The 13,546-nt window shown below is 48.1% G+C and overlaps 1 protein-coding gene across 8 annotated transcripts in view; it reads right to left on the reverse strand.

The window, feature by feature from the left end:
- NFATC2 (nuclear factor of activated T cells 2) overlaps nt 1-13,546 on the reverse strand; it is a 179,103-nt gene that overhangs the window by 39,225 nt on the left and 126,332 nt on the right. For all 8 annotated transcript variants that reach the window (XM_035298940.3, XM_078371997.1, XM_078371996.1 and 5 more), the window contains exons 7-9: nt 10,512-10,567; nt 9,980-10,106; nt 6,939-7,628 (exon numbers count right to left, since the gene is read on the reverse strand). In XM_035298940.3, coding sequence (XP_035154831.2) covers nt 6,939-7,628; nt 9,980-10,106; nt 10,512-10,567 — 873 coding nt within the window. The remainder of the gene's footprint in view (nt 1-6,938; nt 7,629-9,979; nt 10,107-10,511; nt 10,568-13,546) is intronic.

Consider the following 13,546-nt stretch of genomic DNA (forward strand, 5'->3'; position numbering starts at 1 on the left):
TATACATCTGAGGTCCCCTGGAGGAAGCAGGGGGAGGGAGCCTTGGACCATGCCCTGGGGCTATGCCCAATCATCTACCCTGTGAAAGAGGCAGGGCATGAGAGTGAGGGAGCCCATCTCCAAAGATCAGAACAGCCCACTTTTTCTCCTATGCAAATATATTTTTAAATTTTTAAATTTAATTTAAATCAAGGGAATTAAATTCATAAACAAGGCTGGGCATGGTGGCTCATGCCTGGAATCCCAGCACTTTGGGAGATCGAGGCGGGTGGATCGCCTGAGGTCAGGAGTTCAAGACCAGCCTGGCCATCATGGAAAAACCCCATCTCTACTAAAAATACAAAAAGTAGCCAAGCATGGTGGTACACACCTGTAGTCCCAGCTACAGAATCGCTTGAACCCGGGAGGTGGAGTTTACAGTGAGTCAAGATCATGCCACTGCACTCCAGCCTGGGCAACAGAGTGAGACTGTGTCTCAAAAAAGCAAGAAAAGAAAAGAAAAACCATAAACAAAACAGCAGGTCACACTTACGGAAGATCCCTTTCATGACATGCATTAACTCAGCATCCTCAGCACAGCCCTCGGAGGGAGGAACTGTGATTGTCTCATTCTATAGATGGGGACATGAAGCACAAGGCAGTGAGTGACTTGCCCAGGGTCAGCGTCAGTGATGGAGCTGACACTCAAGACACACAAGAGTGCCACTGTCTGACTTTCATTTGTAGAAAATGGCAAAATGAATCTCTGGAGTTAGAAGGGAAGATGGTGGTCACTTTTGTAGAAGGGAAAGGGACATCTGGGGTGCCGACAAGACTCTGTCATGATGCACGTGGCAATTCTGTGGGTGGCCCACTTGTGAAATATACAGAATGCACTACTGGTTTCTGAATGTGCATATAATTAAGTACTTTACATGAAGAACAGGGCAGAAGTAGATTTAAGAATGAGCAGACTGATATGTGCCCTTCCTGCACACACTGTACTCCCACACACACGCATACTCACACACAAGTTGCTGTCCTCACAAGCCACTGGCAGGGATTGCAGCTGTCACCGAGACTACATCCTTTCATTTCTGGATGTTTCCAGAATGGGATACAACATCTCCTTTTAGGCCCAGGCCACATCCCTGCCCCCATGTTCTCTCATCTGTGGCTGAGTCTCAAGGCTGCTGGAGTAAGTGCTCTACTTCAAAACCCGTGGTGGATTTGGTGGCGAGATGGCCTGATGACCTCTGCACCCCCAGTTCAGCTGTGGAGTCAACAGGGCTCCTAGAATGCACCACAAGAGTGCTGGTAAAAGCCACCTCTGAGTCCACTTTCCCCAGCGCCTCTCCCGCTTGCTTGTGTCCTGAGCAGTGAAACGTGCAGCCACCCTTCATTTTACGCAAGGGAAGTGGTCAGAACTACCTGTGTATTAATCACATTTTGGCAATTCCAGTTGCATTTTAAGTAACTGCACTCATGAAAGGACCTGTGAGGCAAACCCCCTGTGAAATGCACCGCCTTCCATCGAGTTCCTGCCACAGGATTCGTTTTCAAATTCACTCCTCTCCCTTTTTCCAACCCTTAACTCTATAGTACATTTTGCAAAGGCAGCCATAGTGATCTTTTCAAAAAGCAAATCAAACCACACTGCACTGCTGCTGAACGCTTGCCAGTGCAAGCCCGCTTCTCTGAGTTCATGGCCTCTACCACCTGCCGTTCCCTCTCCCTGAAACACTCTTCCCTCACACCTCCCCATGTCTTCATCCATCCCCAAAGGCCACCTCTTCAGAGTGGCTTTTCTGTCCACTCATCTGCAGAGGCCAAACTCGCACCCGACCAGGCAACCACCCTCTCCTCCTAACCCCAGGGAGTTTCCCCTGTGGCTTTCGTATTCGTCAATTTTGCTTGCTTACTTACAGCCGTCCATGCTAATGTCTATCTCCCTTAACAAAAAAGTACTCTGAGAGCCAAGATTTTATTTCATTTGTTCACTGGTGGATCCCTAAGTGCCAGCACAGAGTAGACAGCCCGAAAATACTTGTGGGTGAGAGGGAAGGAGAGTCAAGGATAGAGAAGTCAAGTGTCAAGCACAGAGAGGGAGGGAGAGAGGGAAGAAGGAAGGTTAAGGACGGGGAGGGCTGGGGAGGAGAGAAGTGTGGGAGGAAGGTAGGGAAGAATTAAGTCCTAGGAGCTGCTGGTGCTTTCCCTAGCTACAACCTGGGGCCTTAGAAAAAGAAGCTAGTCATGGAAGGGGGATGGCAGCAGAGAGAAAGCAAGTGGTAGTGTACAGATCACATGTTTTTAAAGAACTGTAAGAAAGTAGCTGAATTGGGGTGGGTGGAGAAACCCGAGGCTTGGGGAAGTGGATGCCTTGGGCCCTGGAATATCACTTATTTTGCTTTTTCAAAGAGACTTCTTGAAAATGTCTCAAGAACTTGGGAGTGGAGAAAGCAGAAGCAGTGCCTTGGCATTCCAACAACGAACGGGGCCAAGCCAGTCGGCGTCTGTGTGCAGGAATGCAGGCGGGAAGGTCCGAGATAAAGTACAGACGCCCCTGGAGGGAGCGGGTTGGGATGTCCAGACATGACACTGGGATCACTGGCCAAGGTGCAGGAAGTGATAACCCAGAGCTGAGTCTGGGCTTCCCTGGACTCCCAGGCAGGGGCAGGCTCCGCTTCAAAGGTGGTTTGTTTGCACTTGTGTGGGAGGGAGGACCCGGGTAACTGCTTCCTTTTCCAGCCACAGAACCTTCCCTCGACCCTCAAAAAACATAAGCCCAGCTCTCACAATTTCCATGGAAAGCCCACTTTGGCAAAATCCCAAGGCAAATAAATGGCAAATCAGAAATACTAGGCTGGGTGCGGTGGCTCACGCCTGTAATCCCAACACTTTGGGAGGCTGAGACTGGCAGATCACTAGGTCAGGAGTTCAAGATCAGCCTGACCAGTACAGTAAAACCCTGTATCTCCAAAAATCCAAAATTTAGCTGGGCGTGGTGGCGTGCACCTGTAATCCCAGCTACTCGGGAGGCTGAGGCAGGAGAATCACTGAACCTGGAGGTGGAGGTTGCGGTGAGCCAAGATCACACCTCTGCACTCCAGCCTGGGTAACAGTGAGAGACTCTATCTCAAAAAACAAAAAAATGCCCATGTGCTGGCAGCACATCACACTGTATAGCACGTGCCCTATACAGCCAAATAAATGCTGTGTGCGACAGACTCCCTTGGCATAATAAATGAAAGGGAGAGAAAAGGACCTACAGACCGAGGAAGCTGCCCTGCCAGACACCCGAGGAATGACCCAGGAGATTTTCCAGTTTACTAGTCAGAAATAACACAACAGCAAACCAAGATGTGCAAATCACATATCCATAGAGCCAATGGCAGCACATCTGGAATGTTCCATGGATGCACAGGCTAGACAGACTCTGGAGGAGAATCTGAAATTCCAGCAGTTGAGACACAACTGTGCCCACATCTGTCAGCTGGCTATGGTGGAGACACAGCCTGGGGCTTGCCACTGGGCATGAGCCACCAGGGGACCTGTCCATTGGAGGGTCCTAGGTTGGGCAGAGCCTTGGAGTCAAGGCCAGGGGAGCCCCGAATGGAACTAGTGGCACTTGCTGCCTTTTGGAGCCACATGGGTAGAAACCATTCCACTGCCCCATCAGGCTCTGGCCTCATGAATGTGCAGCCCCAAAACTGAGAAGCCAGAATACGGCATAGGGGACAGGGCAGTGCTGAGCTTCAGAGCCCTGGAGTTTCCTGTATGCTATTTCTGCCAAGTACTGGGAAAGGACTGTGCAGGTCAGCGGTGTTGCGCAACTCCCAGGCCTCCGTTCTCGCGGAGCACAATACAGCGGGACAGCACCACCTGGAGTGTGCGGGGCACTCTCGTTTGTGCTGCACCCCCTCGTTTTAGAGATGGATAATGACCACTGGCATAGTAAAGACTGAGAAGTCCTGCAACAAAAAATTTTTTTTAAAAACTTGGTTTGGCCGGGTGCGGTGGCTCATGCCTGTAATCCCAGCACTTTGGGAGGCCAAGGTGGGTGGATCATGAGGTCAAGAGATCGAGACCATCATGGTCAACATGGTGAAACCCCGTCTCTACTAAAAATACAAAAAATTAGCTGGGCATGGTGGCGCGTGCCTGTAATCCCAGCTACTCAGGAGGCTGAGGCAGGAGAATTGCCTGAACCCAGGAGGCGGAGATTGCGGTGAGCCGAGATCGCGCCATTGCACTCCAGCCTGGGTAACAAGAGCGAAACTCCGTCTCAAAAAAAAAAACAAACAAACTTGGTTTAACCTTGTTTTTTCATTTTTGAAAGCCATGGAACCGTCCTTCAGAAAATAGCTCCTAACATCCCATGGGCTGTGGTCATACAGCATGTACCTCAGTTTCACCTCGCTCCGTTCTCTGAGACATCCTCAGAGCTGACTCAGGTTTCGACCTGGCGGGACTCCCTCTCACCATGACTGTGAACCTGCTTGTGTTCAGAAAGGGCCTCCAGGAGCCCAAAAGGGTCTCCATGCCCAGCTGTTTTCTCTGTAATTTGAGTTTCTGTGGAAATGGCAAGGACATCTGTGGATCTGGGGCTGCAACAGCCAGTCATGACGATCTCGGGCCATGTGGACATGGGTGCCCCAATATCCAAGACACTAACCATTTGCCTTTAACACAGGATGGATGGGGTGGGAGAGGCCAATGTGTTTCTCACTGTGGAGACCAGCCCAGCCCTAGGTGCAGAGTCAGCAGAGGCAAGCTATCCGCCCCTGCATGATCAGAAGCTCATTTATTTATAAAGCACCTCTTCTCCAATACAATCAATCCCCCAAGGCCTTGCGTAGAGAAGGGTCTGGTTACAGCCATGCTTCATTGATCTACCACCACTGGGCATTCTGCCTTAGTTAATTCTCAACATGATTGCCTCTTGAAAATAAGCACCAAAACTTTATCGTCACCAATGTGAATGTAAATTGCTCAAGGATGGATTGTAGGCAGGTCTCCCTTTCAAAACAGAGCACCATGACCCTAACTCAACCTGTACATGATTATTCAGGATCAGACAAATCAATTATTAACACAGCAATGCCCAGAGGTCAGCCTTGTAAGGCACATGGGCCAGGATGACCCTACAAGAAGTGGCCCCAGAGGTCTCTGCCTGGTGAGTTCAGGGACGTTTTTGATCGATTATCTCACTAGAGATTGGGTATGGAAAGTACTAGAAGTCACAGAGCCCCCAGATAACCTGGCTTGTCAAGATGTTTCTTGGAGTAAAGGTCAACGGCCTCTGACTATGCAGCAGAGGACCTTTCTGGCACTGCAGCGTCTGAAATTTCATAGCCGGTCTTGATGGCAACTATCGTGGCTGTTTGGAAGCTCCTGCTTTACTTCCTACCCCTTGGCTGGGCTCCTGAGAGTTAATTTTCTGAAATAATTGAAGTTTTAGAGTATAGCAGATACTACTGCCTATAAAATACAGGACTGGAACTGGGAATGACAGCCGGCAATTTAGGTTTTTCCTACTGCTAGTAAGAAACTCCAATCACTTAACTGTTCATTTTTAAATAACTTCAAGTGTCATGGGACCGTCTCGACTCAATGGATAAATGCTTGAGGGGATGGATACCCCATTCTCCACGATGTGCTTCTTTCACTTTGCATGCCTGCCTCCAGACATCTCATGTACCCGATAGGTAAATAAATACACACACATGCACGCGCACACGCGCTCACACACACACACACACCTGCTATATACTCACAAATAAATTTTTTTTTTTTTTTTGAGACGGAGTTTCACTCTTGTTACCCAGGCTGGAGTGCAATGGCGCGATCTCGGCCCACCACAACCTCCGCCTCCTGGGTTCAGGCAATTCTCCTGCCTCAGCCTCCTGAGTAGCTGCGATTACAGGCACGCACCACTGTGCCCAGCTAATTTTTTGTATTTTTAGTAGAGACGGGGTTTCACCATGTTGACCATGATGGTCTCGATCTCTTGACCTCGTGATCCACCCACCTTGGCCTCCCAAAGTGCTGGGATTACAGGCTTGAGCCACCACACTCAACCCACAAATACATTTTTAAAAGAAAAACATAAAGAAAGCCCAACAGTCTGTTTTCCTTTTTCCATCTAGAGCCTCCAAGGCAAGGCTGCTCTGCTCACCCCACCCTCTCTGACCTCCTAATGTGCCTAGCAGCTCCCAGGTGAGTCTTAGCAAAGCAGTTTGCCCTTCTTCTCTGAGATCCTGGTCCAACTCCTCATCACAGATGCTCCATAAGACTACCCTCTGGCCAGACTACTTGTCCACAAACAGACACCTACAGACTCACACAAAGCCTCTTCTGCATCTTTTTTCTTGGCCCAAACCACCCATCAGCTGGGCTCACCACAGCGGATGCCCACTGTTCCTTCCCATCAATGTGCATCTCTGTTCCACAAGCACAGGGTAGAGAAGTGCCCACAGCCTGCCTGCAAGCTGTTCTGATAAAGCCACTTTTCAATGAGTTTTCCTCTTCCTTTTCCTCCCTTCTCCCTCTGTCAAATACACAAAAGAGGGCTAGCCAGTGGGATTTTTTTCCGTACAAGAATGAAAGGAGGTTAGCTTTCCTTCCTTTCTATTTTCGTGGCCTCAGTCTAAATTCGGCAATTGGAAAGAGTGTGGAAGCAGTTAACTGGACCCAGTTCATGACCTGGGGGATGCCATGTTGCCCTCATTTGCTTTTTCCATGGGGATCGTCCTGGAGGGGGGCATCTGATGGGAGATAATTCTTGCACAGAGCTGGGGGTGGCTTTGAGGGTCATCTTATTCAACCTCCTTCAATTAAAATGGTGACACGGGGGCCCAAAGAGGTTAAGTAATCTGTAGGCCACTCAATGAACTTCCTGGGCAGAGATGCGTCAGGGTGCCATCCTTACAGACAGTGACAAAACTCAAGCGTCTTACCGTCATCCAAGTAGGTCTGATCCAGGTTCTGCTCCTGTTTCACGGTCACTCCTGCAGGTAATACTTCCTTTTGGTCACTGACTGGGGGTCCGTTTTTGGTGGCTCTTTGGCTTGTGGCATTCTGCTGCTGAATGACGGTGGGGTAGGAACTCGGGCTCAGCCTCTGACCTTGACTGACCGGGGGCGGGCCAGGCCTGGCGGAGCCTGGTGCAAAATTCTCGCAGTACATGATGTGCTGGAACTCCTGGTGACTTCCGCAGCGCAGCTGCTGGTTGGTGGGTGAGTAATGGATCACCGGTGAGGCCTGCTGGTTGGTCGGAGAGGGGTGTAGCAGGGCTGAGCTCTGGCCCTGAGAGCCGGCATGCACCAGCACAGAGCGGTGAGCATCTGCCAGGGACAGCGGGGCAGCCATGAGGGCCGGCTGCTGGTAGCTCAGCAGGCTGGGGCTCAGGCTCTTGCTCCGCTGGTAGAGCACGGCTGCTGGGTTCTGTTGCTGGTAGCGGGCGTCAGGGGATGAGAGCCCCGTGCGGAACTGCTGGCAGGGAGCCATGGTGGCCACGAGGCAGGAGGGGGACTCGGCTACCATCGGGTGCTGGGGGTAGTAAGGCTGGCTCCCCAGGCCTCCATGGGTGGGGCTGCAGATCAGAGTGGGGTCATACTCATCTGTGGGCTCCGTCTTGATGGCTGGGACTGGGAGGAGAGAAGAGCACATGGGGCGTCCATGGCGGTGAGCCACGGGTGTGTGCGGAGGATTCGTGGACGGTGCTTGGGAACATGGCCTTGGGAGTCCATTTGAGTGGAACAAACGGTTGGTCCCCGTCACTTACCAGCCTTGGGCAAAAGGCTCCCTGTGCAATTGTCTTAGGTAGGAAATTTTATCCTGGCAATGGTCATCCTGAATTATAGATTTTTCCAATATTGGAAAGGTGGCTGGTGAGTCTGACTCCGCCCTGGGATGTTTACAGCCTATTTCTCCCAGGTGAGAGCTCGGAGGACAAGCTTGATTTCAGATGGTACCTCCCCCTCTTTCTACCCTGGCAGCTCCTATCTCCATTTGTTTTCCTGTCTACCGCTTATCCGTATCAGAAATGTCACAGATGCTTTACATGACAATTTATTACCTAAATACACCCGCCTCCAAAGTCAGCTCCTCAAAGAGAGGACTTTTGTGTGGATTTTGATCCTCACGGCCCCAAACAGCACCTGGTACTTAATGGTCACTCAGATATTTTCCAGACAAGGGAATGACGGAGTAGTGACTGTCCCCTTCCTCCGTTCTATAGTGCTTTGGGGGAATGGGCACTACTGGCTCAAGCCTCAGTTTCCCCATCTGTTACCTGGTGGTGACAATCATACCTACCCACACAGGATCATTGGAAGAATTAAATAAGATGTGTACGCAAAGCAGTGAGTGCAGTGGCTGGCATACAGTAAGTGCTCAATGGTTGCTGTTGCTGCTATTCTCTTACTATTATCATCCATCATGATTAGCATTTGTGTTGTCGCTGTGGCCATTCCTTTCTCCCTGCCCAGCACCAATCACTGAAATTACTCTTTCCCCAGCAACCATACCAATCCCAGGAGTTGAGGAATCAGTTTTCTGTTTACTGAAAGTGAATGAATCAGCGACAGGACTGTGACCGTGTGTGTGTGTGTGTGTGTGTGTGTGTGTGTGTGTGTGTGTGCACGTGCGCACGTGCACATGCGTGAGTGGTGAGGGACCACCAAGTATTGGGGATTGGAGGAGACAAGGAGACTAGGCAGGGCTGTATCCAACCACAGAAATTGTCCCTTGAGACACTATTCAAAGGCTGTCACCTCACTCCCTGGCCCAACTGGGAGACGGAGAGCTCACTCAGGCCACACTCAGCCAGACAAGGGCCAAGGCCCGGCCACAAATGAGAGGAGAGAGCACCAGAAAACAGAACGGAGAAGCTGTCTGCTCAAAGGGATTCCTGAGCTGCAGTCTAGAGCCTCCCAGCAATCTCCCACAGTTCTGGGTCTGAACCCTGCCCCGATAAAGTGTCATGTCTGCCCCAGGACAGCAGTGTCCTCCCAGGGGTCAACACAAAACTGTGGGCACAAGTCAAGCTCACCAAGGCCAGGCTGCCAGGACACCCCTCAGTTTAATGCTTCCAGCAGCCCAGAGGCTGCCTGTGAAACTGCCACAGCATGGAAATTATACCCTGCGAGATTGTCTCGAATTATAGGTTTCCAGTCTTAGAAAGGTGGCTAGCATGTCTTTCTCAACCTGGGAAGCCTGTAGCCTACTTCCCAAGGGAGAGCTCAGAGAAACATTTTTAAAATACAAAATTATGCTTCCCCTGGCTGTTCCTGTCCACCTTTTCCGCAGCCCCAATCATAATCCAACGTATCAATAATAACATTAGCTATGACCTCATCCCGTTAGAACGGCAGTTCCACCTGGGCAGGGATTCTTACCCTGTAGTGTTCACGGCTGTGTCTACAAGCCAAGAACAGTGCCTGGCACTCTTGTATTTTCTGGACAAATGAATGAATGACAAAATGGTACTCTTCACCTTTCTTGGGGCTGTACTTTGTGGGAATGAGACCTTCTGGCCCGGTTATAGATCAGTCACTCACTTCATTAGGCCACAGGGTGATGACCCACACAGGGGTCACATAAAGATTCTATAGGTTTTAGGGCATAGCCACCTTTGACGCCTCTATCATGATCAAATCTAAGCCAGGGACAGGAGTCATCCACTTAGCACCCTTCAGTTGTACATGCATACACATGCCCTTCTTCTATTACCCCTTTCCCCCAAGGAAAGTACTCAGGCAATAATAGCTAATATCACTGACATCAGCTTACTTTGCGCTGTGCTAAGGATTTTATGTGCATTTCATTTCTGGAACCCTTATAAGAAAGATGCTGTCTCACAGATGATGAAACTGAGGCTCAGAGAGGTTGAGTCATCTGTCCAAAGTTACCCGGCTAGGAGTAAACTTCAGGAATCCTGAGCCCCGTGCCTGTCCTGCCTCTCAATAACAACAGGGCCGTCAGAGACAGTCCTTACCTGGGTGGTAGGTAAAGTGCTGAGGCTGACTTCGTTTTCTTTTTCCATTGATGACGTAGAAGTTCACTTTTACAGGTGTGCGGATGTGCTTGTTCCGATACTCAGGGATCTCAACAAAAAGCATGTTCTGGAAAGAAGGAGTGGTCATGAACTTAACTGCAATCATGTCTAAGTTCCTGCCCACACCCTAAGTACATTCAGGCAGCCCACCATCTAATGGGTGTTTTGATGTGCCTTTCATAGGTTTGCAGGGGAAGTTCAGTTTCAGGGGAATTTAACTTTTCAGCAGCAGCAAAGAAAAATACTACATCAAAATACATTAAGATGTCACAGCTACAAATCAGAGAACCTGATGTCCAATAAATGCTAAATTCACTCATTAATATGCATGTATTGAGTACCTGTTAGGTCCAAAGCTCTGGGGGCCATTGATGAAGGAAGGAGGGAAAGAAGGAGAGAGCATGAGGGAGGGAACATGACGGGGGTTCAGAGACACTCAGCTGCCTGACAGCCAGTGCGTCCACATGCTTACAGGCTGGCTCTTGTCCTTATCCACGGTGGCTTCCATCTCCCAAATTTGCTGCCCATCTAGAAAAATTTAAAAATGACAGACTTTGAAGGAACTATTACACACCAAAGATCTAAGACAAAAACTCACCAACTTCTATTTATCTTAGCTTACATATTATGTTATTAGAGACAGAACATTTGTTAGGTATTGCAAGGAAAAATTAGCACTCAGACAAAAAGTTTTCTCAGTGAGGCAATTTTACTTTCTGTAGAAAAGGTACTCCTTGTCAGGTATCTTGCTACAAGAGTACAATGAACAAAGGAAAGGCAGGCATATTTATTCCTTACTTATTAGGTCTTTATTGCTGTGTCAGCTCTCCATTGGTTGGAGCCAGACTTCACAATCTAAAACTGAACCTGATTGGCTAACAATTTAAAACTTTTCTAAATAGGTAAAGGCAATGGAGAACAAAGGAAAAGAGGAAGTCCAAATAAGGAAGGGGCATAGGCTGCGAGCTGGGACATACCTATGAGCACATCCAGCATAAATATCTTGGTTAAAGCACATAGAATGTACTACATGCCTATGAGCATGTCTAACAGCTACATAGGATAGGGCTTAACAAGGAGTTATTAGCAAAAAGCAAGAAGGCCTTGAAGAAAGTTAGTCTTTAAAACAATTATTTCTAACATTTATTATTATTTTTTAATAAGAAGGAAAACTTTGAAGGGGAACTTTTTACTTCCTTGTCATTTCCGTAAGGTGTGTATGTGCCAATGTGTGCACGTGTGTGTATATGTGTATTTAAGAATATGAGTATTTCCTTTTGCTAAAAGGAAGACATGTTGACAATAGAAAACAAGACAACATTATCCTAAGCAAATTAATGAAATTAATGCAGGAACAGAAAACTAAACACCACATGTTCTCATTTATAAGTGAGAGCTAAGCTTTGGGTCTATATGGACATGAAGAAGGAACAACAGATCATGAGGACTAACAGGGGTGGGAGTCAGGAAGCAGGCAGGGACCAACAATCTACTGATTGGGTACTATGCTCACTGCCTGGGTGAAAGGCTCATTCATATCCCAAACCTCAGCGTCACGTAATATACCCATGGAACAAACCACAGGTACTTCCCAATCCAAAAAGTTGAAGTTATATTTAAAAAAATTTTTAAATGAAATGTTAACAGCCAAAAAGAAAGAAAACAGGGCAAGAACAGAAAATAAGAAAAAAATAGAAACTGTCCAGAATCCTACCATCATAATTTTTTTCTCCATGTCTGAATGTCTATAGATCTTTCTTCAAAAAAAAAAAAAAGGCATTATTAAGGGCCAGATGAGGTGGCTTACACCTGTAATCCCAGCACTCTGGGAGGCCAAGGCAGGTATATCACTTTAGGCTAGGAGTTCAAGATCAGCCTGGCCAGCATGGTGAAACCCTGTCTCCACTAAAAATACAAAAAAAAAAATTAGCCAGGCGTGGTGACGCACGCCTGTAATCCCAGCTACTTGAGAGGCTGAGGCAGGAGAATTGCTTGAACCCAGGATGTAGAGGTTGCAGCGAACCAAGATCACACCACTGCACTCCAGCCGGGGTGACAGAATGAGACCTTGTTTTAAAGATAAATAAATAAATAATTTTTAAAAGCATTGTTGTATATTACACTTTATTATATGCCAAGGCTGTTACAGAAGCACCGTGACAGGTCCCTGCCTATCCCAGACCTGCCTTCTTGGTTGTCTGAGAACACAAGCTTAAAGATGCAGCCCCAAGTTAAGAGGGAAGCCAGTGACTTCATTGGTGCTCTGGCTCAGGAGTCACTGAAGAGCAGAAAGACAAGGGCTCACCTCCGCCATTCCTCAGCACACAGCCTGGATCTCATGTGAGTCATGGCAACTGATGAAGAGGTTGTGCTCCAAGGTAAACTCCTGTCCGGAAGCAGAACACTACTTCCCCAGTTTGGGGCCAAGAAGTTGGGCCAAAAAATCCCACTGCATTTGCAAATACTTGATTTCTCTTACTGACCACCTACACTGGTCATTGGGTAGTTTTCAGCTGAAACAAGTCATTTCCACGAGTATTTCCAGGGCGTTTTGTGGAACACTGATTCTGGAGGATATTAAATGGTTTTATGAGAAAGGGGAAACATTCTGAACGCTAATAAGCTTTGGAAACTGCTGAGTCAACATCAGATGGCTTTCTTCACTGCAGGACTTCTCAGAGGCTTTAACGCTGCTGTGCAGAGCAATTCTCCAAGGTGGGCTAGAGTATGTAGCCCTTCCCAACGTCTGACCAAAGAACCCCTCCCTACTTTTAAGCACAGCTATTAACATCTTCTGTGACTGCTTAGGTTTGAAACCATAGAGTCTTGGCTCTTAAGATTCATCCAATGAAATCTGCATTTCAAGCATTATTTAAACATAACTCCTCCCCACCTCCCCCATGAAAAATTAACATAAAGCTTGTGATTGCTCTCTAGATGATCTTGACAAGGAATAAGCAAAGAATACGCAAGAGCCCTCTGTCACAATTAAGTCTGCAAATCATGACCTCACAGTGCAATTCCTGAAATGACTCAGCAAGATATGGGCTATGCTAAAAGGAAAGAGAAAAGGTGGTTAATGTATTGACTCTCACTCCAGCGTCCCGTGGTCCCTGCTGAAGGGACCAAGTCAGATTCATCACCATCTCCCCAACACCCAGCGCGTGCAAATGCCTAATAAACATCTTATGACAGAAGTGTAAGCTCCTCCAAAGGCAGTTGCTGGGGCCAAGGAAAGTTCAGAAGCTAACATCAGATGCACCCCTCAATGAGGGCAGAATACTTAAGCCCATTGTTTTCTCAGATAACCGAACAGGAATGTCTGATGCTCAAAAGGAATCAAGGGAAGATGGCTGGATGGACATCCAGGGACTGGAACTCAAGTCATCAAGACCTGAGTACTTTCAGTGTGCAAAGTCCTGTAGAGAAGCAGTCCAGGACAAACTTATTTGTCAAAGACCACCCAACAGGGACACATGTCCCCTTTATGAGCAGAGGTCACCACCA

Source organism: Callithrix jacchus, chromosome 5, assembly GCF_049354715.1.
Source record: "Callithrix jacchus isolate 240 chromosome 5, calJac240_pri, whole genome shotgun sequence".
In the NCBI taxonomy this organism is placed as follows: domain Eukaryota; kingdom Metazoa; phylum Chordata; class Mammalia; order Primates; family Cebidae; genus Callithrix; species Callithrix jacchus.